At 41.0% G+C, this 27,984-nt stretch overlaps 1 protein-coding gene across 10 annotated transcripts in view; it reads right to left on the bottom strand.

Moving 5' to 3' along the window:
- Window positions 1–27,984, bottom strand: part of cacnb2a (calcium channel, voltage-dependent, beta 2a) — a 72,550-nt gene that overhangs the window by 27,366 nt on the left and 17,200 nt on the right. For 2 of the 10 annotated variants that reach the window (XM_082547667.1, XM_082547671.1), the window contains exon 1: window positions 61–817. The exons of 5 other annotated variants lie outside the window; for them this stretch is intronic. In XM_082547667.1, the coding sequence (XP_082403793.1) occupies window positions 61–129 (69 nt within the window). In that variant the 5' untranslated portion in view covers window positions 130–817. Of the gene's footprint in view, window positions 1–60; window positions 818–10,078; window positions 10,442–11,217; window positions 11,913–26,340; window positions 26,447–27,984 lie in introns of those variants that run through there. 3 more of the 10 variants (XM_082547673.1, XM_082547665.1, XM_082547670.1) reach the window with 3 other exon arrangements.

Raw genomic sequence — 27,984 nt, 5'->3', positions numbered from 1 at the left:
GTGCACGCACACAGAACACACTGATTTTCATGATGTAAGCACACTCAAAAGTCCCCTTACACAGGCATCGGAGCTCTTGACACGACCTCCTTTGGCTCGTTTCAGCAAGCGGATCCAGGTGGCCTTCATCAGCCACACTGGTCATTCAGGGTCCTGAGCCACTGCCCCCCTGCTACTACTACAATTACACCTGACTGCACTGCTGTGGTCACCTTGCAGCTACCGTCACTGCTCTGGCTACAGGTACATTCAACACTGTGGCTACATCGACAGCTGGTTCCTGTTACACCTTGGCTGTAAGTGCTACCTTCATCTCTGGATAAATGAATTGCTTTAGAGCTTCCTGTTTTTCTGCAGCTCCAGCTAGCTCGGCTGCTGTCTGTAGAGCCACAGCTCCTGCCCCCTCTGCTGCTGCTGCTGTTGCCAAAGATGGGGAATCCACAGGAGCTCTCTGCCCCGCGCATAATCTCAGCAGCTCTCTCCCCGTCTGCCCCAGTCTCCTTGATAGCCGGAGTGCTCAGTCTGCCGCTGCAGGTGCTGAGGCTGACTCCCGGTGTGAGTCAGGTTGCAGTGATGCTTCTCATCCTCTCCTTAAAGCTCTGGCTCCAGCCTTGTTGTCCTCCACTGTAGACTCCCTGTGCTGCTGCTCCATAAGCGATGGGTAAAAGCGGTTTATCTACATGAGTCCCGGTGTGGCTGCATGTGACCGACTCTCCTCCTGATACTAATGAAGCTGCTGCTGCTGCCTTTAAGGTGCTGGAAGCTCTCCCTTTCTCATTCTGTGTCTCAGCCTGTCAGTATTTGTCTTGCTCACTCCCCTTCACAAGCCCTCCTGTACTACTTCAGTGATTCTGCCTCTCTATCTCTGTCTCTACCCACCCCTTCTCCTCCTCTTCCTCCTCCTCCTCCTCCTCTGTCACTCCTCTCTTATTTTTTTCCTTCAGTTACCCCTCACAGTCAGTCCATCTGCTCCTTGTGTCTCTGCAGTGACCAGTGCTGGGCAGTGCATGCGCTATATGGACACTGTTTATGTGCCAACCGTGCACCGTGCTGTCTTCTATGTGCAAACGCACTACATTCACACTGTGATATGAGCTGTTTATAGCTGCTGAAACTGATGTCACCTCATAATTTTTTCAGGAAGGATCCAAAGTACAAGTCAGAATGCAAATGCATCATTAAAACTGCATCTTTAATTACTTTCATATCTATTCTTGCAACTTTTCGTTGTACTCCCTCCTCTGGAAAAGCAAAATGCTGCTGGTTTTATCAACAACAAAAAAACCCAAACAAAAGAAAACAAAAACAAAAACAATGCAGTCCTAAAACCCAACATGGATATTTCACAATGATGTAATGAAAAGAGAAAAGAAGCACATTTTTGCATGGAAGAAACCAGCCAGTTACCATTTCAACACATCAGAACAAACACTCAAGAATTTCAACACGAGCTTAGTAAAAAAAGCTAAACAAAACTGTTGGTAGAGCTGGAAGTTATCATATAATCAACTGACAGAAAATAAACTGCTCTGGCAGTCAGTTCATCATTTTCATTTCAAAGCAAAAATGCCAGAAATTTGTTGTTATCAGCTTTTTAATTGTGGGTATTTTCTGCATCATTGTTACTTCAAGGTCAGCTGCTCAGGGAGTCCCTAAAAGAAGCTTTGCCTTTGAACCACTTGGCTTTTTATTTAAGAAATTAGAGGAATTAAGGAGCAGGCTTGTAGATAATCATGTTGAACATGTCGATGTTCATATTTCCTGTGAGTCTAAAAAACAAAACAAAACAGATTAAAAAAACCCAGTGTTTTCAACATTAATGAAACAAGTGCAGCGTGTTTTCTCTGTATAACTTCTTGTCTGAGGTGTTTTTGTACACACTTTCTAAAGATCAATATCTGTGGACTTTAAACTGCGGAGCAAATGCCCACCTTGGACATTTTATAGAAAGAAAATAAGAAGAATAATTAGCACTGCACTGTATGCATTATGCTGAAGTAAGTTTAATATACTGTATCTTTTTTAATTATGTCTTCTTCCCTCTGCTCTCAGCAGCAGGGATTGTGAGGTGAAAGCTGCTCTAAATCCTCTCCTGTCAGATCAGTGCTGATTCATTACATGTGAGCAGAGCACTGCAAAGCCACAAAGGACAAATGAGAATAATTACAACGTTAATTAAAAATTTCCCATCCTCATATAGGACTAGCAGAAGTTAAACCCTGCAGAAGGATTATTCAGAATGATTTTTTTTTTGCTCTGCTGACACATGATGTGTGTCAGTGTGACCTGTCAGGAGACTGTGCTCATTTGAGTCAGGGGTCAAATTGTGGGACGAGCGATTTAAACTGGCCAGTGAAGCAACTCCCTGAGGAGCACTAACTGTAGGTCTCTGAATGACACGCTAATCATTGGTGTTTATCAAAAGCAACAAATGACAGGAATCCATTTACTTTAGGTCTTTCCAATACAGGCACTTCGTGACACTCTGTACACAAAGGAAAACGCTGAAGGATAATTAATGTAATTGTATATTGTTAAGGCCAATTATCTTAATCTTAATCTTATCTGATTATAGTTTAGAACCAAATGAACAGAAAGGGTGGACAAAACAAAAGCCAGTGCACACTCAGAGTTAAAAGAAAAGGTGTCATGAGAACCTTCGTAACATGACATATCCTCAAATGCAGCAGTTCAGTAGACCAGTCCACAGCACTATGAAATCATGCGAGGGTCACATATGTTTTGTTCTGGTGGCTCAACACTGGCCCGCAGAGCTCTAAGGGCAGGGCACAGATGCTCTGAACGTGGAGCTGTGGAGCCCGGGGAGGAGGCTGGTGGAGTTGTGAAGGCTGCGCTCTGATGGAAACTTGCAGCGACAGAACAAGCCTCCGGCTGCCCGACACGCCTGACCTGTGATACTGACAGCACTGTGTCACCACACACAGGACACTAATAATAATCTAACAGCAGTATGGTGTCGCTCTGATCCATAAGGAGAAGTACTCTCTTTCTATCTGGGCTCACCCAGCAGATTGGGTGAGCACGTCACCATCAAAAGGAGATGAAAATTCGGTGTACCGCTAACAAACATCTGAGCGAGCGCAGCAGTTTGATGCTCTGCAAAAAGCCACATATCACATCACATTTGCCACCAAATATGATACGAGACACTTGAGTACTAAATAGCATTGCTTGAGGAAGTGAAACGCTAGTACTGTGCCGAGACTATTCCCAACAGGTCAAGTATTTTCATTTATGCTGCGAGTTGTCACAACAAAGACTAGAATGGTTTTCAAAAATTGCTACCGACATCTATGTTTCCCACAAGAAGTATCCAGTATCCAATTAGGTCCTGACATCATATCAAGTGCAAAAATGAGACTGAAATTCAAAATGCTTACTGAAATGAAATCATCAGTTTTTGGTCAACTTGTGCCAGAAAATTTAATACAGAGATTCAGAGCTGCTTAAATGGCTTTAGACTCGGGATAGAGAACAGGTTTCGTTTCAGGGGTGGCTGTTTAAAAGCAGCACACAGAATGGGCAAAAGTGGAGGTGGGGAATTGAGAGGTCCTTAAATATCTACATCACCTTTATTAATTTATTTAGACCGAGGTACTTGCTGCAAGACCGCCACTGACCTCTACATGGAGCGACAGGATGGCGATCATTACACTAGAACATACAAATCACAGTGGAAATATCCACAGTGAAAGAGGAAGCTGACTCAGTTGTTGCTGCCTCTTATATCTGACACAATCACTTACGCTGGGTGAAGCCATTACACCAGGGAATCTCTTCATGATCCGAGAGCTTCTATTTTCATTTTTAGAGTCTGCTGCTACTACTCTATACAGTACATGTCCACTATGGAAAAAAGAGAGCTTTAGCCATGCAGAACACGGAGTCTATTTAAGCAGGCTATAAAGTGCTCACGCTGGCCTTTTTTTAGTCAGTTTTACCAGTTTTACTCTCGATTCTTTCTCTGCGACCTAACTCAAGCTCAGCACTGCACTCTCACTCATGTCTGCACTCATGTCCCTTGTTCTTGTGGTTTCCTAAATATCCTCTCACATTCCTTTTTCCTGTTTGCACTTCATTTCACCTTTTCCCATTCATTCGGATTCCATCCTGACCTCTTACTCTGCTTCTTTTATCTCTCATCTCTCTCTCTCGAGATTTTCAGCGGCTTGGGTTTCCTTGACTCTGTTGCTGAAGGATGAAGAGAATTGTCATGTGCCTTCAGTGACTCATCAACAGCTGGCAAAGCACTGTGCTGGTATTTGTTTTGTTTATTTTGGGCCCTTCATCCCACTTTACAACGACTTTGTCACAGTTCTGGATTATTAATGTGTTTGCTTCTTGCCATATGAGTTATTTCTATCTTTTAGTACTTCCACTGGTGGCAATTTAATTGTATATATGCAGATTAGTGAAATAACGACAGTGAGACCACTCATTATGCCAGTTTAAATCTCAGTTGGGTGAGACCGACAGCATTTTGTGATGAACTGCTTGTTGCAGCTAAAGGTGCATCTACCCAGGCTCATTTATTCATCTGCCAGGCTTTTTTTTTTAAAAACCTAGCACTAATTGCATATTTTGCTGATGGGATAATGTGGCAATTGTGTAAGATATAGTTGCAAATATATCCAATCAGAAATGAGTAACAAACACTTAAAAGTTGGAGGGCAAGGGGGCACTGCTGATCCTAAAGAGCAAAGCCAAGATAAAAGTTATTTAAAGAAGGAATCAAAAATCAGCAGTTTATTGTGCAGTCTGCTAACTTAACAAACAAATAACCACAACATAAATTCTAAGATGCAGCATACAATCACTGTAAAACTGAGATACTGTGGTCAGTATACCGTACTGTAACTCATATCCTGCTGAAGAAGGAAGATTACTGCTCATGCCAAGCCATCTACAGCTCAGGCACACAGACTGTAGTTGACTACAGTGGGCTGACAATAGGCTGAGCGAGTGTGCTTGCAGTTTCAAGCTTGGCATGACTCATTCTTGGCTGGAACCAAAGCTTCTTTTCCCAGCCATCTGTCCATCACTGCCACTTCACTCAAAGCCACTACACAAAGTCAATTAAATCATCGTTCCACAAACAGCGTCTCCTTCATCAAACGAAGACAATGGGAGCAGACATGACAGCCAAGTGTGAGCGATGTGTGACCGCTACAAGGAATGGTTACTAATATTTAACACAGAACACAGGAATGACTGCAAAGTGAGCAGGAAAGTTAGACAGAAACAGACTCCTGCTACATTTGTAACAGACAATGAAAGTGTGCATGAAAGAAATAAGGAGAGAGACAGAAATGGGGGAGGACTAATGATCTCTCTGCCGTTGCAAAAGAGGGATTGGCTGCATGGACGTCAAGGTGACACTGACAGGCCTCTGAGAAAGTGTTTACCCAGCATTCCATGTGCCAGTGCATTAGATAAGTGCACCATCCCATCGAGGTGATGGACCCACTGGCTGTCGATTACATGACAGGATCCCGGAGTGCACCATGATTAAAGGCTAGTTAGAAACTTGGTAAGAAGCCTCGTGGCAGGTCGCTTTGAGAGGAGGTATGCATTTCAAACATGCATTTATTCACTGGCCTTTGATCACTGGTCACATAAAGTAAGACCAAAACATTGATAAACTTTAGAATAATGAAAGGAAAACATATAAAAGGGAAACTTTTGAACTATTCAACTGTAACTAATATCAGACATCACTACTGAATAAGATAACTAACCAAAACAGGGAGGAATCGGCAAGAAAGAGTACACTGGAAATTATCCCTGATTATTTTTAATGATTGGTTACTTGAAAACAAGATAAGAAGAACAACATAACGGTTGGGGCAGCCGTAGCTCAGTGGGTACACAAGGTCATCTACAATCGGAAGTTTGGTCATTTGATCCCTGGCTGCTCCAAGTATCCTTCAATAAGATACTGAATCCCGAGTTGCTCTCAGATGCATTCATCGGAGTGTGAATGTTAGATAGAATGAACTTGGATAATGTGTTACTGCAGTCAGGTGAGACTGAAAAAGTCACTTGGATGAGTGACGAAACGTTTCTCCCACTGGAAACGCTGCGTCCAGATGAACAGAATCAACCTTTGGAGTGTTATTGCACTAAATTAAGTAACTATATTGCAGTTACAACTGTGCCGTGACTTGTTTTAAAAGGTTTCTTTAGGTATCTGCATGCTGGGACGATTCACTCAAGCTGCAATCAGCTGATTACATTTCATGTGGCAGAGGAGGAAAATGGTAGTGCGATCTACAGGAGATCTGGACATTACTTGCATTTTTATTGCATTATACTGCTAACACAATTATGGCTCTTTGCAAGACTCTGCAAACACATCATGCTAACATAAATGTTGCCAAGAACCCAGGAAGCTGAGTGCATGCTGACCTAAGACCAGCAGCCAGAGCATGAACTTCAACAGGTAACAAAGATGAGCAGTCAGACTTTTCTACCTGTTCACCTTTCTAAAGTAGAATCACTTTAAAGATCGCTTTGAAGTCCCTTTTCGACTTTGCTTTGCGTAGTCGGGTTTGTATTCATACGTAAACACTAAAAGGAAGCTCATATGTGTGTCCTCATTAAAATAAGGATTTGTGTTGGTATGTGGGAGTGTAGCCTCAGGTTTATATTGTTAACTGGTAAAAAAAAAGAAGTAATGACTAATGTGTAACAATATTTTTCTGCATAACAACCTCACACATTGTTGCTAAATGAAAAGTTTGTATGTACCATGTATGGCTATTTTATTGAATTCAGTCTCCATCAAACAACTGACTGCTAAAACCTGCAATTGAAACTTTATGATGCAAGTCAGAGTAGTTGTCTTTCTTTGCTACAGACTTCTTTAATCTGTCCACTCCACCAAGTTGACTGCTTTGTCCTCATTGAGATATTAAACAAATATTTTTGGATTTAAAAATACACCTCCCCAAAAACAAACAAACAAACAAAAAACACTGGTCCAATAAGCACCAAAAGAAGGACAAGCCAATCAGAACCATGGGCGAGATTAACACCGTCATCAAACAGTTCAAGCTACACACCATAAAACAGGCAGTGTTAGCTTGTTTTGGCAGGTTTTTACTTTTTTTTAGAAACCCAGCAAACTCTGTACGTCAGCATTTTTAATACAACTTATAGAAACTGGGTAAAAGTTCTCAGTGAAATGAAAGAGCTGTTGTAGTTATAATCACAGTCACACAAATAAAACAATCACACACAACAAATATATCAAAGTCAGAGTAGATTCAGTAGACTTCAAACAAATTTTAGTACAACTTAAAGAGAACTTACATTTACCTAAAGGACTACCTGGCAAGGCTGATGTTAGTTTCAGGGGTCTCTAGAGACTAGCTGTAGAAAACCAGATACCCACCGAGTCAGAGTAGACAGTGTCAGACTCGAGATGGAAGTGAAATATAACGACTTGACATTTCTGTCTGATAACAGGCCAACAGCTCCCCATAAACCCATACTCATTTATCCTTATTAGGCACTGTTCTGTGCTCAGCTGTTATGACTACATGACTTACAAATGAACATGTACTGTTGGGATGTTTGCTCCAATTCTGCTGCACTGTTTCTATAACACTACAGCAAGACAAATGCAGAGTAACGGGTCCCCTACAACTGCAGATTATGTGCTAATCCCTTTCCCCCAGTAAATTTTTACCTACAACCAGCAGCAAACGTCCTTTGAGAGAAATTGGTTTCATTAGCAGTGAATCCCCTCACAGCAAGATCTAGTTTCTTCCTCCCTCTTCACACTCTGGTTCCTTTGTGAAGAAACAGCATCACCGTATGAAATATCTGATAAGGGGGATACGGTTAAAAAGGACTGAGGGCTGCTCTGTGCTGCTATTTTTTACTTGCATCATCAATATTCTGACAGTTTCCTGGTGTACAAAGCAGACGCATGATTGATGAGACCTGGCTTAGAGAGCAGCACGAGCTGCTAACCATCTTCAGTGGTGTAAAACAAATCATACTACAACTGGCACTGTGCACAAGTATAGTATTTCAGCCTCATTTATTTTACCGACAAATTATATACTCTGGACCGATTTCCGAAAAACTGACCTGTTGGGAACAAATTGGGATTTCCCAACCACTTCTGAGTTAAAGAAAACAAAAAAACCTCTCTTCAAACCTCGCTACTTTAGTCTGCTATATATACAGAGCCCCCAACCCTACATACACAGAGGATTAGTGAAAAGCTCTAATTTATTAAAAATAAACCCTGAATATGTATTCAACTCTATAAAGGGTGCAATTTACCTTTAGTGCAGTGGAACAACTGGCTGATGGTAATTCTACAATATTTAAGTGTATATGATAAACACACTTTGTCCTTTGCTTCAAATTCATGTTCTGACCTATTATCTTCCAAACAGCTCTTCATAATCAGGCCTGTAAACTCACCTATCCACAGCTCTCAGTGGCACACAGAAATTCACACACTAACACTTACACGCTTGGAAAAGACGGTGCTGCTTGATAAGCCAAGTCGAGTGGAGGCAGTCGTAGAGAGTGGGTTCAGTCAGTCAAAAGAGCTAGGTTCACACCACAACCCGAGAACACGCACCTCGTGTAATCAAGCAAATGCTTCTCTGTGGATGTGTGAAGACAACCAACTTGCTAATCAGATAGTTTATCATATAGCTACAAATCATCCACAAAGTCAGAACATGGACCCAACGAACATATGCACAGAATAAGAATGAATAATAAACACACACTTTCCCAGCAGAGCGTTGCTTAACGTTGCTGCTGGGAAAGTGTTAGTCCTGGAATCCATGTGGATGGGAGCATTTTCTCTCTAGCACACCACAGCACAAAAACTGCTCAAGGAAGATGACAAAAACTCAACATGATGACACTGCAGTCAAAACCCTTGAGATCCCAAGCTGAGTGAGCATCCATAAATGTGCTAGAACAAGCCCGAGCCATGTAGTCCCCACCCCACTGGCTACAAACCCTAAAGGAGCCCCTACTAGATGTCCTAGTGCCAGTGACCTCCACAGGTCCTGTGTTTATCAGACTAGATCTGATTTGACAGCTCAGCATAAAGAAGGTGATTTAAATGTTGCAGCTATGATTTATTTGCTTTAGTTAGCCTGGTTTGGCACACCAAAGGAAAGTCTCGAAAAATCCCTTTGGTTTTCTGCATAATCCATGCAAAATGTAATCTATATGATTTTGTTCCAACTTCTTTAAAACAGATTGTTTACTGTTGTGTGTAATTGTTTTAAACTTTACATCTAATTTTTTTATACTTGAAGCGTTTCATCAAATGGAAATATTTTCATTGTCTTTAAATTCAACCTGATAAATTTTGTACTGTTGAGGTGTTTGGCTTCTACACCAGTATCTGAAATGAAGCTCCTGGGGTCTAAACCCTGCTTGTTAGGATGTGTGTTATCAAACTGGTATTTTATTTATGACAACCACTGCCAAAAGGCAGACTTTAAAGGTTTCTGTAATCATTTCATTCACCCGCACAAAGACATGAAGCACACACAACCAGAACAGTAAATATTTGAGATACTAACTAGAAAGTCTCTTGGACATGACATTCACTCATTTATACTCTTTAAGAACCTCTTTTTGAAACAAAACATTCAGGCTGAGCCTAGGTATGTGCTCTCTACCGGTCTCTGTATATAAAAACCTACCTCTTCCTGGCTGTTGACTTTCTTTCCCTCTCCCCATTTGTTAAACACCATCTCATTTCCTCACTACAGGCTAGCAGTGGTCGTGCAGCGGTGCTCACAAATTCATACTGGTTGCTCACACGAGTCTCTTTGTCTTAAGAGCATGCTGCATGAGAGTTAACATGTGCAACTTGAGAAAGAGCCTCACTAACTTTCTGTTGAAGCACCAGTGGAGTAAAATATCACTTATGTGTGATGATACCCCTTTAAATATCACATTGATATCTTCCATTCTCCAACAAGAACCTCCCTCTTTGTCTAAAGTAAAGAAGAAGCTAGGCTCAGAAAAGGACACGGCAGAAAGCATGTTTATACAAACTTACCAGATCTGACTCCTCACTGCCAGAGTGATACATTTCTGCCCAGTTGACTGCTATTGCTGTTCAGCCGGGCTGGGAGAAAATCTCCTCAGCTGCTGCCCATCTTCTCACGGAGTACAGGAACTCCTACCAGCCTGACTGCTTCACTCCTACAAATCCCCTTGTCTTGGCTCCAGAGCTTTGCTTCTGTAGCCTGAGCAGCAAAAGTTGGATCTGGAGGAGAAAGTTAGCTCCTCTCAGTCCTTCTTTGGCCTACTTTAGTCCCTGAGAGGCAGAGAAAAGACAAGCGTCGTTCCCACGCTGCGAGAGCACTCCTTTGGAGCACTGCGGCCGTCCTCCAGCCCCAAAAACAAGCCCCCGTGCCCCTCTCCCCTCCCACACACACACTCTCTGTCTCAAACGCACACACACACACACATACAGCTAGTTAGGAAGTAAGATCTCCGACTGAAAGGGCCGGCCTGAAAATTCCAGAAAGCACCAAAAGCAGCTGCAGAAGCTTTTTATGTCTGTGTGTGAGTGTGTGATCTGGGAAGTTTACATGTGTTCCACTTCGCCTTCAAGAGGTTACACTCGGTAGAGACAAAGGCTTAAAGGGCTTGAACTTTAGTCTAAACACATGTTGCTTAGAAAACGTCAGGAAGCGATTACGTGCGCGACATCGACAGAATGCTATATTTGCTTTCATCATCAGTGGGAAAAAAGTGGGAAATTTTCCGTTTGGTCTTTTAATGACACAAAAGTAAGGTAAAAAAAAAAAAAACAACCCTTACATGTCTGACATTATAGCCATGTAAACTGGCATTTAAAACTGCAGCGGTTACTCTAAAGAAACTCAGATCCATCTCTTTATGATCAGAGCCAGTGACGAAGCTGTGATGTGTGCTTTTTCATCACATTGCTGTTACGTCAGATCGTACACAGGCTGAGATGTTCAGTAATCTAATAGTGGTAAAACATGACTCAACACGTGACGTAAAATCTTAGTCATAAGTTTGCAAAATAAACCTTTAACTAATCTTAATTTTCTGGTTACAAAAAGGGGAGCAACGACAGGGGAATGCAGCACAGTCAGTGGAAAAATACAAACTGAAAAGCACCGATGAGAAGTGAGTAAGCAGTTGTGCCATTTAATGTCCAACCTGTCATGGATCGCTGTGTGGCAGGCAGGATGAGGACCCAATCGCAAAACTCACACACACGGGGATGAACTCAAAAAACACAGCTTTATTGCTGGCCACGAGAAACAATACAAAATAAACTAAACTGGGAAAACTAAAGCACAAGGAGAGCGAAACAGGGAAATCCACACAGCATGAGGGAGAACGCGACGCCGAACAGAGGGAGACGCAGACAGAAATACACAGAGGGTTAACGAGGAAAGTGGGAACACACGGGGAACACAGGTGACACTGATAATCATAACGAGACAGGGCGGGGTGAACTGAACATGACATGTACAGGCGTGAGAGTCACAAAGTAAACAGGAAGTGCACAGAGGTTCAGACAGGAGGAGAGAGAGCACGGGGAAAACACAGACATAACGGGCTGGGGAAACATGAAACAACCACAAAGGGAGACGAGGGCTCATAAATACATAGAGGGCACACAGGGGGGAGAGAGAGCACGGGGAGAACTTAGACATAATGGGCAGGGGAAACATGGAATAAAACATAAGGAGAGACGAGGGCTCACAGATACACAGAGGGGCACACAGGGGGTAAAAGCCATGAAGGGAAAACACTTAGGGAACAACACAACAGGGCAACTCAGAAAACATGGCCTAAGCAAGGAACAAAATACAAAAATACAAGGAACTAAGAATACTGGGCCCACATGGCCCAGGACCATGACACAACCTGGATGATTATACAAGCTCTGAGCTTCATATGACATTCTGGTAAACGCAGATTTGTATTTTTTTTCCCCTTTTTGATGGAGAGAAAATGTTGTTTTGGGCAGCCCAGCCTAAATCCTAGATTATATTGTGAATATTTGGTTTGATCAGGGTTAACCCCTTTCTGAGGATTATCATTCAGGGTGTTTGCTCGGCATGTGACACACCGTGGTATAGTCATCCTCATGTCACTGCAACAGTGGTTTTAAGCTCTATTTCTTTTATTTGGAGCTGAACTCCACTGTTGTGTAATATAAAATCATTTAAAAAATGCGTCTTGACTCTTTCAATTGTGTCATTCTTCATGAATCAGTATGTGTATCATGGGAGGGTTACTAAGCATGATTGGTTTTTATACTATTTTTGTATTGACTATGTCGCCTTACTAAACAGATGTTTGTACATTTTTCTGGCCCCTTGACAAAGAAAAAAGATTTTTGTCCCTTAGGTAATAAAAGTATGTTACAAAGTACATTTTCTAATAGTCTTGACCAGTGTTTTCCAAAGATTTTCCAAAATTAGAGTAACATAATTCAAAAAATAATTAATTGTTACAGTCTACTGGAAAAATAGTTGCAAATTTAAATGTTTGTGATATGAGGGGGATTACATTAAAATGTATCCTTCAGGGAAAAGGTTATATGTAAAATAAAACATTTATTCTATGGGTTTTTTTTCCTGACTGTGTGGAAATGTGCACTCTCTGTTAGTCCAGTCCAGTCACCTTGTTTTTAAGCTCCTAGTCCTTCATTAAATGTGAACAACATGTCCTCATCAAGGGCAGGATGGCATCTCTATGTACAGACAGGCTTCATTCAATTGGCAGCATGAGCTCAAATTTTGATGGTCGGTTTTGATATTTTCTTTGATCTCTGATACTTTTTTGCCTTCAAAGTAGCACCGGTTCTTTTTGCTTCACTTGTGTACAATCTGTAAGATCTTTAAAGCCTTTGGCCCACATTTTACACAGTTGCAGGACTTCCTGTTCTTCCCCAATGTTTCTGTGTGGCTGTATGTTTGGAGTTACTGTCATGCATGATGAATTAGAAGCAGAGCAGAAGCCTTCCTGGTGGTACAGTATGAGAGACACAAATCTAGAGTATCTCAAACCTTTGCACATTAATATTTTCAGATCTAACCTAAACCCTGTTGATGGCAACATGAGGTCAAGGTGAGAAGGTGAAAGGCAGACTAATTAAGCTAAATGCTAGAGGCAAAAACCTTAACATGCTGAGCGTGATGACATTTGATCAGAAAGTGTGATACCGTGTCTCTGAACGTGTACCAAAAGTGACTTCTGCATGTAAAATCCGCTACATACTGCCAAAAATTCACAATAATCAGGGTATATTCTGCAAACTCTAAATAAAAAGAGATTTTTAAGATCCTACTAAATTAAAGTAATGCATAAAAATGACAACATGTTTATCTAGCGATGAGGCTCCAGCCAACCCTGCCAAGATTTTATGCTTAGGCCAGAGAAGTTTATTTAAATGTGTAATCGTGTAATCGATGTCAAATTAATAAAGTTACAGTTCAGATTAGTTGTTTTATTTTGCTATAAAGTAAATATAGCACAACATAATAGCATTCTTCACTGCCAGCAGGCATCACTATGATTATCAGCTCGGGATTTGACAGATCAATGTCTTCTGCTTCTGCCACAGAAATGAGTGCCGGCATTGCCTTTGGCTTATTGATCAGTATACATGCACACAATGACGTCAGCAGGCCCTCACACTGACAAGTACATAAAGGCCAAAAAGGACAGCTTACAAAACCAGCATACAGTAATTGGACCATGGGAGAGGAATCAATATAACATCCCAATTTCATTCACTTTTGAAAAAAAAAAAAAAGACAATACCAACAGCTGTTTCCTTCCATAGTTAAAAAAAGAGTCACCTTGTGGAGGCTGACCTGATTTGATGAAGCTGCGATCTTTTGCGTATATTAATATTCAAAACCATCTGTTTTATTTGACCTTGTGCTGCTCTTTTGCAGAGGTGCTTATTTAAAATTGAGTCTGAATGAAGAACATTTAATTTGAACATGTTTCCTTTAACATTGAGCAGCTCATGGGAATTTCCTTCCAATGTGCCCAGCTGGATATTTAGACCAGCGGTCCAGAAACCCCCGGGCCTCGGACCGGTACCGGTCCGTGAGTCGTTTGGTACCAGGCTGCGAGAGTTGAGGCTCAGGTGTGAAATGTATGGTTTTCAGGGTTTTTATCGGTTTTCAGCGTTATTTTGTTATTGTTTTTATCGTTAACTCGGTTTTCCTGGTTCTTTTCACGTGTGTTATAAATAAATCTTTTTTTCGGTACCGGTACTAGTTTTATTTTGTTGTATTTATCCGCGACACCTTAAAGGCCGGTCCGTGAAAATAATGTTGGGCATAAACCGGTCCGTGGCGCAAAAAAGGTTGGAGACCGCTGATTTAGACTGACACTGTTGCAGAAGTGTACAAACAAAAAGGGGTTTCAATGGGGGTTATGTGTCTAATTATTTAATTTGGCGAGGTGCATTTGCTTTCAAGCTTGAGATTAAAGCCTTTTTAAAAAATAAAAAAGGCGATGCTTCATAAAAGCCTAATTAAGAAAAATTGTGCACTTCACTTACTGCAAAATATATAAGACTTCAGTTTGGCGCTTCCATTTCAGCACACAAAGATGGAAATAGTTGCCAGGACTCTTTAGCACATGAAGGTGATGGAGATCGAACCATCGACCTTTTGATTAATGGACAACAAGCTCTACTACCTGAAACCAAGACATTAAAAGCGTTCCAAGCTTTAAATATGGTAGAAGGCCAAATATACTATATATCCAGATTGGTAATGAAGAGGAGAAACCATTTTATATACTGGGACACCATTTGTTTACCAGTGGAGGCTTAGTGCCTCTTCTTCAAGTTTTTAAAAATGGCGATTGCCATTATCAAAAATGTTATTTTGAGTATTCATCATGTTGGTGAGAGTGCTATATAATATCACTCCAAAATCTCCACACCTGTCAACCTGTAATACTCCTCAAACCCTAAAGTAACCCTGCTTCTTTAGCTTGTCCCTCATCTATCATACCTACAGTATCATCTGGGTGCTAACAGACTTTGTGATTTAAGAACTACATTGAAGATGATGGGATGTAACCACTTAAAAAAAATTCTAGGAAGCTATTAGAAAATTTACTGAAGCTTAGTGATTATGCATAATTCATTACCAAGCGTGGTCTTTACATCTCACTATTTTTAGATCAGCCTCCCTCTGCTCCAAGCATCTTCAGAGGAAGAGAAGAAACGAAGATTCAGTTTTGCAATTCAAGCAAGTCAGATGAGAGCAGTTCGATGTATCGGGTTAAGCGAACGGATCACACCTGTGTACACTCAGTAACAGGATAGTCTCTTGAGGCACCGGACCACCAAACCAGGAGTGGACAGTTTTCATGCTAGTGTGACTTCACACTCGCTACCACTCTCAAAGTAAATAGCCCAAAAGACAACCTCTCAGCACTGCCGCACGCACTTGCAAGTGATGAAGCACTCAGGTTCATGAGTTAATCCGCCTTATATCAATACAACATCATAACACTGAAGACATCATAAACAAGAGACAAAGCAATAGCAGACACTGATGATAATTGATTGATTATGACCGAGGCGTATCGCCAGAGATGGAGACAATCACTAACAACATGAACAGTGTTTTGTTTTCTGTCAAAAGTGCAAATAACAAGGCATACAAATGATGTTTAGCAAACTTTAATAGACCACTAATGGGCTAAAATACACTACAATTAGATCACTGAGGAAATGTCAGACAGGCCCCTCCTAAGGGCGACTGCCCTGCCAAGAATGCTATTATATAAATGAAACTCTCCAAGAGGCTTTCAAGAACTGCTAAATGAATCCTTTTGTCGATAAAAAAATCCCCGTACAAAAAATCTACCATTTAATTTAATTTGATTTTCTTACCCTACTTTCACAAGAACATATTTACTGTACTCAGATGATCCTGCAAAGTCTTGAGACAATCAGCAGTTATTGCATAAATTCACATGTAGTCAAATGCTTGAATTTTAAAGGTTTTGGATCCAAATTCAGTACTCATGTTTGTTTTTTTAGCTGATTTGTTAGACAGAAATAAAATCAATGTGTTTATAACTTTTTTGTCCCAAGTTAGATGAAAAGCTTGATATCAGTCCTGTGTCTGTATAAAAAATATAAAGCTGGAGCCAGAATCGGGTCAACTTAGGCCTCGACTTGACTACTGTAATAGTTTTTATTCAGGTTCAGCTGCTTAGCCAACCGCAGCTGGTCCTAAATGCTGCGGCACGCTTCATAACTGGCATATGCAAGCAAGACTACATATCACCTATATTAGCATCCCCGCACTGACTGCCAATCAGTTCCTGAATTGAGTTTATTTAATGCCTTGAATGCATTCCAGAGGTTGGCACAATTTTACACCTCTGATCATTTAAGTTTGCGCATTCCCGCCTAGATCACTGAGGTCTGCTGAGCAAATGATCTTTAAATCTAGTTTAAAGCACAGAAGATATCTGTGCTGCTCCAAAACTCTGGAACAACCTATTTCTTCATCAGGAACTCGGCAACATTAGACACTTTAAGCTGCTTGAAAACTGCAATAAGAATGAGATGTGAATACTTTGACTTTCTCTGATTCTTTTCGTAAACCGTCATTTTGTCCTATTTTTTTATGTTATTTGATTATATTAGATGTGCAGCTCTTTGTCCAAAGCTGTTGTTCTTAAATGTGCTATAGAAATAAACTTGACTTGTCTGCAAACACTCGTCACAATAGTAGCCTAGGGCTAGTAAAACTTGTGCTTCTGGACTCATAACTCAGACGCCCTCTACAGGAAAGGGCAGAGCAGGCTGTACCTGCTGCGGAGACTCAGGTCGTTTGGAGTGGAGGGCCCACTCCTGAAGAAATTCTATGACTCTGTTGTGGCTTCTGCTATCTTTTATGGCGTGGTCTGCTGGGGCGGCAGCATCTCTGCTGGGGACAGGAAGAGACTGAACAGGGTGATCCGAAGGGCCAGCTCTGTTCTAGGATGCCCTCTGGACCCAGTGGAGGTGGTGAGTGACAGGAGAACGGCGGCTAAGCTGTCATCCCTGTTGGACAACGTCTCCCACCCCATGCAGGAGACTCTGACAGCACTGAGCAGCTCCTTCAGTGGGAGACTGCGGCACCCACGGTGTGGGACGGAGAGATTTCGCAGGTCTTTCCTCCCCACTGCTGTCAGACTCCATAATAAAGACTTTAACTGATCAAGCACACACATCCATACATATGCAATAATACTAAGTGCAATAATCCTTTCTGTCATCGTTGTATTTTTACTCAGTTGTATATAGTATTTGTATTTGTATTCTATTTTTATCTTATTGTATATTTATTTTATTTTATTCTACTGTATATAGTATTTTATTTTATTCTATTCTGTACAGTTGTGTACTGTATTTATTCTTATTGTATTCTAATTTTTGCCTCATAACTTTTGCACTGTCCACTTCCTGCTGTGACAAAACAAATTTCCCACGTGTGGGACTAATAAAGGTTATCTTATCTTTATCTTATCTTATCATTGCAGACAACTTCTGTTTCTTCTTTGTGTCACACTTTTCACAGTTTATCTAGTTTGCAAGTGTTTGCAGACAAGTTGGTGTCTTTCAAGCAAACTACAGGCAACCTGGGTCTTAGTTTAAACACATAATCTTAAAAAGAGGAAGCAACTACTTGCTGTCTACCCCCAGTACTCCTAAAATTCATTAAGACATATCTTTTTTTGGGTTAATTTCTTTAATTTAATACATGCAAGTGGTAACCTACAAATACCTACAAATGAAACCTTATCAAGAAATTACAGTATTGTCAGTTTGGTTTCTGTAAACAAGCTATGACATCTTAATAACTGAACAGCAAAAATGCTTTTTTTGTTATCTTTGGGCGTAAAGTGGCATAGATAATTTCTGCTTGCTATAGCTTTACATTTATAAATAACATGGATGAAGACATTTACAAATCTATTGTAATAAAGCACAGATTTGAAAGTTTTGGCTTATTTTTATTAAACTGAAAGACGGGTTTTTGAGAAAATATAAAGTACTGATACTTTTAATAACAAAATAACAAAACAAAAGTTACTGTTTACACCAGATAAAAATGAGTATAAAGGATTAAGGTGGAATAGCATCCCGATGCAAAATTTCCAGATGAAGCTGGAGAATCCATCCCCTGACTGTGATTCTAATCTAATAAAACCCACAGGGCCTGCAGCCAACATCTGACTGATGTTACCTAGCTACAGTACATGCAGGGCCACTTGAGCCCAGGGACCATCTCTAATTACAGATGGTGAGAGAACGAAGAGGAGGGGGAATGAGAGAGAGATACACGGAGAAAAATAATGGAGAAAGAAAAAGAGACGGATGAGAAAGAGAGACAGAAGCCACAGCTGTTCTGCTTCCTGTTGCCTCTCGGAGCATCTCGACAGTTCGACTGCTGCTTCCCCCACATCACCAAAGGGCATCCCGCTAGCATGTGTACCAAACCTAAGAATAGCATTGAACCTGCGCCCACACCACTTACATTTCTCATCTGTTCTTAAAATAAAATAATCATAAAACAGAACAGGAAATTTCCAAAGAAAGAAAGCAAAGAAATCGCAAAGCCTTTACTGAAAAGTTGACTCCATCTTACCCGTCCCAAGATGTGCTTAGTCCGTGGAGACAAAGGAAGCTTGTCAAGCACGCCAAAGGGAATGAAGATCATGAGCTCAGAGTTTGTGAACAGCTAAGGGAAGCAAACACTTGATGAAGTCCGAAGCGCTGGCATTTATTACTGTACTCAACAACAATGTACAACTTCTGGCGGCTGTAGTGCAGTGTGTGGTGCTAAACTGACTCACTTCACGCTCGCTGAACACATCAACGCATCGGCTGTTCCACATGGACTCATAGGAAAAACTCTTCAGTCATCAAATCGGTACTGCTCTGACCAATAAAGTCACATGTAGGTCAGGAACACACAAGAAGAGGATGATGCACTCACACTGTGTGTGCAAACACATTTTCATAAGTATCAAATGCAGTAGTTGTATGATCCACTGATGGCACAAGATGGACAAAGACAGAGAAACACTTTCATCACTCCAAACGGTTCTGGCACAGAGCCTGGGCCCACTCATTTTTAATCAGTTAAATGTATGGCCTGACAGCTGGTAATTCAGTTCACATACAAGCTCACTTAAGACACTGACTTATGTTGATTTCTTGACTTACATTAAACTTTTGGCCATAGAGAGATAATTGAAACAGTCCTGACATGGAGCTGTCGTTAAATATATATTTACTAGATAAATATTTCTGTGCCATGTGTTTAATAAGACAGCTTTGTTTTGTAGTCCAGTTTTTGTCTACCAGCTCCTGAGAGAAAGACTCCACTGAGCACATCAGCTAGTCACTAAGAGGAATGTGTGCGATTAGACGTTTAAACATTTCTGCCCTTGCTATTTGGCACCAAAAACGCTAACAGCAACAGCTTCTTTTATACATCTACAATGACAATTACCAGTTCAAAAGATGTTACAGTGCCACCTGCCACTAATCGGCGCTGCAGCGCCATGTGGGCTCTGACTGAATAAACTGGAATAACCAAACAAATGAAGCCAGGTGTAACCACATTCTGCACCGTGGTGTGGAAATTAGCCTGGAAGAAACCAGGACTACTGCTGCCAGCACTGCTAAGATTAGCTAAGTTCTGCAAACTATTCTTTGCAATGTTACACCTGTTGTCATGTGCCGCACATTTCAGCAACATTTGAAACATGATTTGATTAATAAGGGATGTGATTAATGATTTCATACAAAATACACACAAAATAGTTTGAATGTTAAGTGTTTTCTATCCTTTAGACTAGTTGACCTTTTTACAACTAGTATATTTCATACAATGAGTATATTAGTTGGCTGGAAAATATCTAATCACTAACACTGCCTGCCATTAGTTGTTTGTTCCTTTTTCCCCCCCTGAGAAGAACAACTGGGAATAATCTCACACTATGAAAGCAGTGAGAGTGAATTAAAAAAGAAAAAGAGCACAAAGGCACTAAAAAGCTCCACAGAGCTGGGGAGAAGTGTTGAGTGGTTGTGATTATAAAAACTGTATTTGGGTTAGTTACTGGTCCATTTTCAGACCCATGTCTCTGAACACACCGCGATGAGTTTAGTTTCCTGTCACAGCACATGTATACAACGTAGTCTCATCCACTTTTGTGCAGACCTGCGTCTTGCTGTAAGGCAATTGTCCCTTGTGCCATTCAACCTTTCTCTATGTAGAGTGCATCCTTATTCTGGAGGGATGACAATCCACCTTCCACATAAAAACACCCACAGGGGTTATTGCTTATGTCCACTTGATCCCCTGACTCACTTTGTAATGATTGCTTCTCTCAGTAAGGAGATTTAAATCTGCTTTGGCCGTTCAACCAATCCAGGATTTAGAGCAGAAGAAATGACTGACATGAAACATGGTTAGAAACTGTGAAGATCTGGTCGCTTGAAGTCAATGTGGGAAGAGGAAGGCTCCAGCCTACAGGAGTCATTATCCTACTCCCTCTATGTTTTGCTTCTTGCTATCCAAAATACTAAAATAAAATCTGTACTGGTCTATTTTATAATATTATGTTAATTTATCATATATCATTGCAAATTTACCTATCTTTGTGGTAGATTGTGGACTAAACTAAAATCTAAACATTTAGAAATATATTATGTGTGTGCAGAATTTTTATTTTTTTTGTTGTTTGTTAATAAAAAAGTTTTATTCTACTACATTACTGATGTTTTACAGCACACGTGATCTGGGGCAAAGGTTTTACGAGTGATTTCCCACTCGTGCGCGTTTAAGTGCATGACCTTTGCAATATTTATTTGTGCTGCCTTGTCTCATCATTTCTCACCTAACAGAAAAATTCCAATAAATGTAAATATGTAAATATGTAATGTAAATTCAAAAAAATGCTCTTAGCATTTTCATCTAGATTAGTCAAAGATTTACAAAGATATTCACTTTTTAGTCATTTTACAATGATATAAAAATAATCATATAATCTAACAGCACAATACAACTTCCTTTACTGCTTCTAAAAATTCATGAACTAAACAAAACAAAACAATCAAAATCTGCCACAAGCAGGCAAGGAATTATGAGGACTCACAAGACAAAAGCTTTAGCGACACTGCCATATATATAAAATAACACAGGGTAAATGGTCCTGCACTATAAAAGAAAGAGTCTGCCACAAAGCATTTAGCTGTTTGACTCTTTCACTGGACCAGCTGGAGTTCTCTTCACATGTGAAGAGAAAGATGACCCTGCAGCTTGCCTTTCACCTGCAGCATCAGTGGCTTTATACAAGACACAGTCCCACAACAACCCATGATTAAAAACTAAGCTTCACTTAATGTATATTGCATGGAATTCCAGCAGTATAGGCCCATGATAACAGACCTCACAGACAGGATATACAGTACGGCAGACTGTCGACGTCATCACAAACAAACCTGGAAGCAGCAAGCACTACAAACAGAAAAAACACTAGCAATAAAAAAAAGCTTTGAGAAAAACAATCCAGTGCTACAACTAATAGTACAAGCTCTGAAGAGAGAAGTAAGCTGCTGATTACACAGAAACAAGAACAGGTTCAAGAACAGGTTGTATGTAATTTTCTTTTTTTTCCTTTTTACCTTTGGCTTCTTAGACATGCTCGTTCTCCCACAATGCCCGGGACACCTGTGTCGCCTCTCCGCTCCACAGCGACTGTAATGAATTATGCAAATCCCCTGGTTTTTGTTCAGAGTACCATGACCCAGGGGTGCAAGCAGCTGACGCCTGGCATAAAAAAAAAAGCCAACCTCTCTGCTTCAGTCAAAAGGGATAACACTGACTGCTGTGCTTCCTGGGGAGTTGCTCTTAAATGCAACCGGTGTCACTGCTGAGGTGATATCTAGGAGAGGAAATGAGATGAGCATACTTGAGAGCTCTTCCAACAGCAAGTGTTATCCCTCATGTGTAGTGAAGCTAGCTGGAGTCTCTCTAAGGCAGATCAAACCCACACAGTGACCCGGGCATGAGTGGACGGACACACACGGTGGAGTGTTTAACCTCTGCGGTGTCATGGTTAGCTCTGAAGTGTTTTTCTTTCCCAGACCGGGCATTAAGCTTTAATTTGATAGCATGACATCTGTTGCATGGTCCACTAAACTTTGCTATAAAAGGCAGACTAAAAATACACCCACTGCACACAAAGCATACCTTAAAACCCCAGAAACACTGTATCAGCTGTTAGAGGTGACAGGAGTCTGTGATGCTGTGCGTCTCGGCTGCAGAGGCAGAGCTTACCGCTGTAGTAAAAACATGTGACCTCCCGCAGCTGTACATTCGTTGCCAGACAGACAGTCAGGCAGTAACAGCACCATCTGGAGTCCTAATCCGCCTGACACTGCCCACCCCTGTGATTATGAATGTGGCCCTCAAAGTCATTAGGCTTATTGCATAGACAAGGAGATACTTGGGATGAGTGCACTGCAGAGGTGCTGCAACTGCATCAGGCAGGTCAAGAGTTTTTGAATAAAATTAATACCAAATTGATGTATGTGTAAGCAGTTTTTCTATATTGTCAGTTGAATTATGGGTGTGGAGAGGGAAAAAAGGCAAAGCCAGCTTTTAGTTCATGTGGCAAAGTTGTTGTCCTTCTGGCTGCAGGGCCATCGTTCTGTCTGTTGATCCAGCACTTGGGCAACAGCTGGTGGCTAGATTTAGGCTGTAAATCATTTTTAACCACTTTATGTTTACTCATATTACAATTTCCACTATAATGAAAAACAACCAACAGCCCTGACTAGGATCACAGTAATATACTCCTGTTCCTGTGACAACTTAGCTAATAACACAAAGGAAGCAGACCTTATACTTTGGTGTGTTTGCAATAGTCTTAATTAATGTTGTAACTTTAAACATTTTTCCTTCTACACAGAAAATGTCTTATCTTCAATTTCTTTCTTTTTTTTTTGCCTGTCCTGTTTTGCTCTTTTGCCATCAGAAAGATGCCCAACGGATTTACTTTACCAAATGGACCATCCCAGCCTTGCCGCATTGGTCTATTTGATTCACCTTTTATTGTTTATTTTATTTGAACCTGCTAAATACGGGACAGACTTGACTGGGGAAAAGAAAGAGGAGAAAGAAAGAGGGAAAGAAAAACAGCGGGGAAGAGGGACGAGGATAAAGGGCAAAAAACAAAAACCAACAAAATAGGCAGACAAAAAATACACATATCAATCACCTGGATCACCTGTTGAGAAAGAAAAAAGAAAAAACAAGCAGAAGAAAAAAAAAAGAGCAACATAATAAACAACATCACGATGATATATGGGAATATAAGAGTAAATACTAAATATTAAACATTATTGTGCAGCACGTAAAATCGACAGTGCACAGTGTGCTTTCAGGTAGGAGCCAAAAAGGGTGTAGTTTGTGTGTGTGAGCACCCGTGTGTACACCTGTGAGCGTGAGCATGCTTGTATTTAAAAGGTTCCTTCATGTAATGATCTGCTAGAGGGTGTGGGGGGCCACAGCCCCGTCCTCCAGGGCATGAAGCAGGTATGGAGGAGATCAAAACTTCAGACATCCAGAGGCCCCCAGAACACAAGAGACCAAGGAAGACCAACAGAGGGGCAGCCGCGCCACTGTCCCAGAAAGAGCTTATCTTCAATTTCTTGTCATGAGCTCAGATTGCTGATATTTTTTCTGATGTTGGCATTGGATAAAAATGTAACCTGACATGAAAACAAATGGATGAAACTCCATTTAATATTTTTATGATTGTCTGGTTTTGACGTCATCTTTTGTACCACTGTCAGATTAAACTATGCACTTAAATGCAGGAACTCTTAAATTCTTGTAGCTGACTTCCATGAAATGTGGTGAAATAATTAATTGTCAAAAGATAAAGCACTTTTCATTTGCAAGAGTTTTCCTTTGCTAACTACAAGCCCAATACAGAAATCACACATTCTTTCTTTTGTCTACACACACACACACAAACCCATAGTTAGCTCAACTGAGGTAGGACACAATTAATGTTTATAGCCTGTCAAACTTCCACCAACATGAGCCTCTTATTACAGATATGGATGGTGGGAAGCTCTGCAGAACAAAAATAGTTCCTACTGGCCATGTTTCTTGTTGTTGTTTTTAAACTAACTGTGTCTTGATTTCTTGAAAGACACTGCAATTCAATTATATGTAAGAGAGGTAACCAATTTAAGAGCAGATATTTTCAAAACTGGACGATTTATACCAAAATTATGTAGATAGAAACAGCTAACAGCACTACTGCCAAGTGGAAAAATATGTAAACTGGATTTTAGGGTGAACTATCCCTTTGATATCATCAGCCATAAAAACACAAACTAAACAAAGACAATGCTTAAGTGCATGTCTTTTCTCCTTACTAGCCTCTTTACTAGTTCAGCAGACTTTAAAGTGTTTTAAAGTAATCAACTTTCCAGCTCTGTTTGTGTAGAAGAAATCAGGCTCAGTCAGAGTGAGGACAGAGAGCTGGGCTGTAGAAAGCAGCAGCATGACATATTTGCCATATGGGTAGGTTGAGGGAAAGTAGAGCAGCGTTTCCCTCCGGAGGAAAACACATAAGCACATTTCGATTCATGCACATGTGCACATGTACGATATACTGGACAGAAATGCAAAACATTCACAGGGTAAAACATGAACGCTTGTTTAGGACAGCTCAACATATGGTGTATAAGGAGAAATAAGCCCCGGGCTCCTTGCACTATTATGGTGTCACTTGCACCTGACTTACAAGAACTTCAGCAGCAAGAGGGATCATAAAATGTGTAAAAGGAGGCTGTGTGAGTTTCTGGCAGGTCGTATGTCTGCAGAATGAGAAAGAGAAAAATGTCCACAGACAGAAAGAAAGTAGATTTGATAGTAAACATACCTCCGTCCCCAACTCTCTCCTCCCTGCCCCACCCCCGTTTTCCCAAGTAGCTGATTTCATCCTCGCAAAGCCACTCTCATTCTAATCTGCCCTGATCCGTCTGCACTGGCAAAGACTCAGATATCAAACTCACACACATTAGAAAAAACAAACAAACTATGACATCTTAACAAAAGGTGCCAGTTTATCTGCTGTTTTATTTAAAAAAAAAAAACAAGAACAATGCACCTTTCATGGAGAGTTCAACTTGAACTGCCATCAACTAGAAATTCAACCCATCAACATCTGGCGTACTTCCTGGCAGAGGCAGAGTTGGCAGACTGATAACCAGATTTCATAAAGTGGGTATGTAGTAGCTTGTAGTTATATAATACCTAAATCTCTAAGCCTCAGTTTGGAATAGCCACTGAGTACAGCAGCATAAAAAAAATCAATGAAAACACACTGTAATAGCCTCTGCATAATCTGTTAAACCACAAAATCATATCAATAGTGATGCAAAATGTTACATTGCTTTCAGATGTTTTGCAAATGCCACAGAATACAGAGTAAAAACACACATGACAGAGCACTTCAAGAGAAGAGGAGCACACTCACTCTACAGGAGCACACCTCACTTACCCATGAGACATTTTTATTCTTGGTTTGTTTGATCATGGCAACGAGAGGAAGGCCAGTAACGTGGCGAGAGGACCCCCCTCCTCAGCAGATTTTAGCCCCGCAGCCTGTTGCGTGGGGAGGTCTGTGCGGGATCAGGGGTGATGGCCGGGGGCACGTCGCGCTCAGCCATTGGTCATCATGTGCCCTGCAAACCCGCGAGCCCGAAATGCTTGCTCTGACTGAATCCAGCATCTGTCAGCGGATCAGAGCACGCCACGCGCAGAGTTTTCAAGTTTTTTTTTTTTTTCAGGCTACGTTACAAAACTAGAAAAGTCCAGAAATATCCAGCAAAACTCAAAAGTGTTTTCCTCCTCACAGCACACAGTGACCTGATGGACTGATTATGTATTTGAGCAGAGTATGAATATGAAACATCCCAGCAGGTTTAACCCCGCCCTGCTGAGCCACAGCACGCGCCCAATCAGATCTTTGTGGCCAGCTCCCCAGGGTGAGCTTATAGAAGTATTAGGATGAACATACTGAGTCTTTGGAGGAGAGCCCTGACTGGCAGGTCACTGGCATGTACAGATATCAGGCAGGAAATAAGCGGGAGCACTGGAGCAAAACTTAAAGTGACTGACCTCATCTTCATCTGCTGTAGGTACCTCTCCTTTTATTATCGTGCTTTTATTTGTTTCATCCCTGCTCTTTGCCACCTACCTAGAGCCAGTCTCCTTCCTTGCTCTCTAGCATCCTCCATCTCTCCCTCAATCTCTGGAGTACGTCTTCTCACCCAGCTGGCACCTGTTGTCATGGTACCACTTTGCTAAGAGATAAATAGCATGACAGACAGTAAGAAAATGCTCGGTGACTCTCCATTTAATCTCTTAAGTAAGTGGCTCCACTGCTCTCTGATCAAGCCTCTAAATGCTGACTTTTGTAGCTTCCTCTGCAAAATCTCACCAACATCTCCTCTCCACACTTCTTGCAGTCTGTTTGTTCAAGTTGATCCGGACTACTCATAAAAGATCAGTGAAGAGTTCTGAGGCTGTAAGTGCTGATTTGAGTGGCTGCATTTGGGTGAAATTGAGCCACAGAGCAGCGGCGGATCTCTGGATCAGCAGTGGCAGAAAAGTCTACAGACCGCACATAAACAAGCAGAACACCTAGTGTTTGAAAAGGAATTTAAAAAGGTGCCAAAACAGCTTGCAGCTTTTATAAGGGAAGGGTGTTGTGTGAGTCTTTTATTAACAGTCTTCAAAATTTATCTGAGATGTGCTCTTTCTTCAGTTATAGCTTGATGGAAACTTTTAATTTTTTTTTACTTGATTTCTCTGCCACAATCTTTTGTGGCTAAAAAGAAACCCTGTTACCTGCGAGAGGTTGTAGCTGAAGGATACTTGGCAAACAAACACGTCAGTAAACTTTCCTTTGATTGACAGAGCAATTAATTGACTAATCATAGCAGCTCTATACATGAACACTTCACGTAATATCTGAGGCCATCTTTTTAAATTTTTACTTCTATCTTGTTACTTTAATGTGGAAAATCTTGGCTACCGGTGAGACCAGCTCATTAAAATAATCAATGCAAACCACAAAATTACAAACATATAGTGAAAACTCTTGCTTTACTCGGCTCCTGGTCCATTTTTAACATCTGCCACTCTAATTAACTGTCTCTAGTATCCATATGGGCCAGCAGCCCTCCTCTGGTGCACAAGGTTGTCTGCATCTCTCTCCTGTTAATTGGCCTCAAAGAACATCTGCTCCTGTTTTAAGTGATGCTCAGTTTGGCCTGGGTGCCCTTTCTATCAGAGGTACCAATTTAATGGGTGTGAGCTGAGCAAACGACTCTGCTAGCACTCTTGTGTCAGCACGATGTGCATGATTTCATAATATCTGTGGGCTGTTAGTAGAAGAAAATTACATAAAGTACAGTCATCACAAGGTATGTTAGAAGCAAACTGAAAAGTAAAGATAAGAGATTAAGTGAAGGCAGTGGGGGAAATATATCTGATCCCCTGCTGAATTTGTAAAATTGCTCACTTCCAAAGAAATGAACAGTCACTCATTTTTATGGTAGTTTTATTTTAATGCAGAAAGAAAGAATATCCAGAAAAACACATTACATAAGGAGTAAAAGTCATTTTTCTTGGCATTGATTGAAATAAGTATTTGATCCGATACAGTTTAGCCATAAATTTGGCTCCCGCCTATTGACAGCCAATCAGTTACAGACTCCTGACCTGAAGTGTCTAAGGCCCACCTGTCCACAGAGTTAGTTTGTTCCATTTCAGCCTCTTCACCACCATTAGTGAGACCAAAGAGCTGTCAGAGGACGTCAGGGACTAAATTATAGAC

The sequence above is a fragment of the Aulonocara stuartgranti genome (assembly GCF_965226115.1).
Source record: "Aulonocara stuartgranti genome assembly, chromosome: 9".
NCBI lineage: Eukaryota > Metazoa > Chordata > Actinopteri > Cichliformes > Cichlidae > Aulonocara > Aulonocara stuartgranti.
Note: the sequence above shows the minus strand (reverse complement) of the source record. Positions and strands in the feature narration are given on the sequence as shown.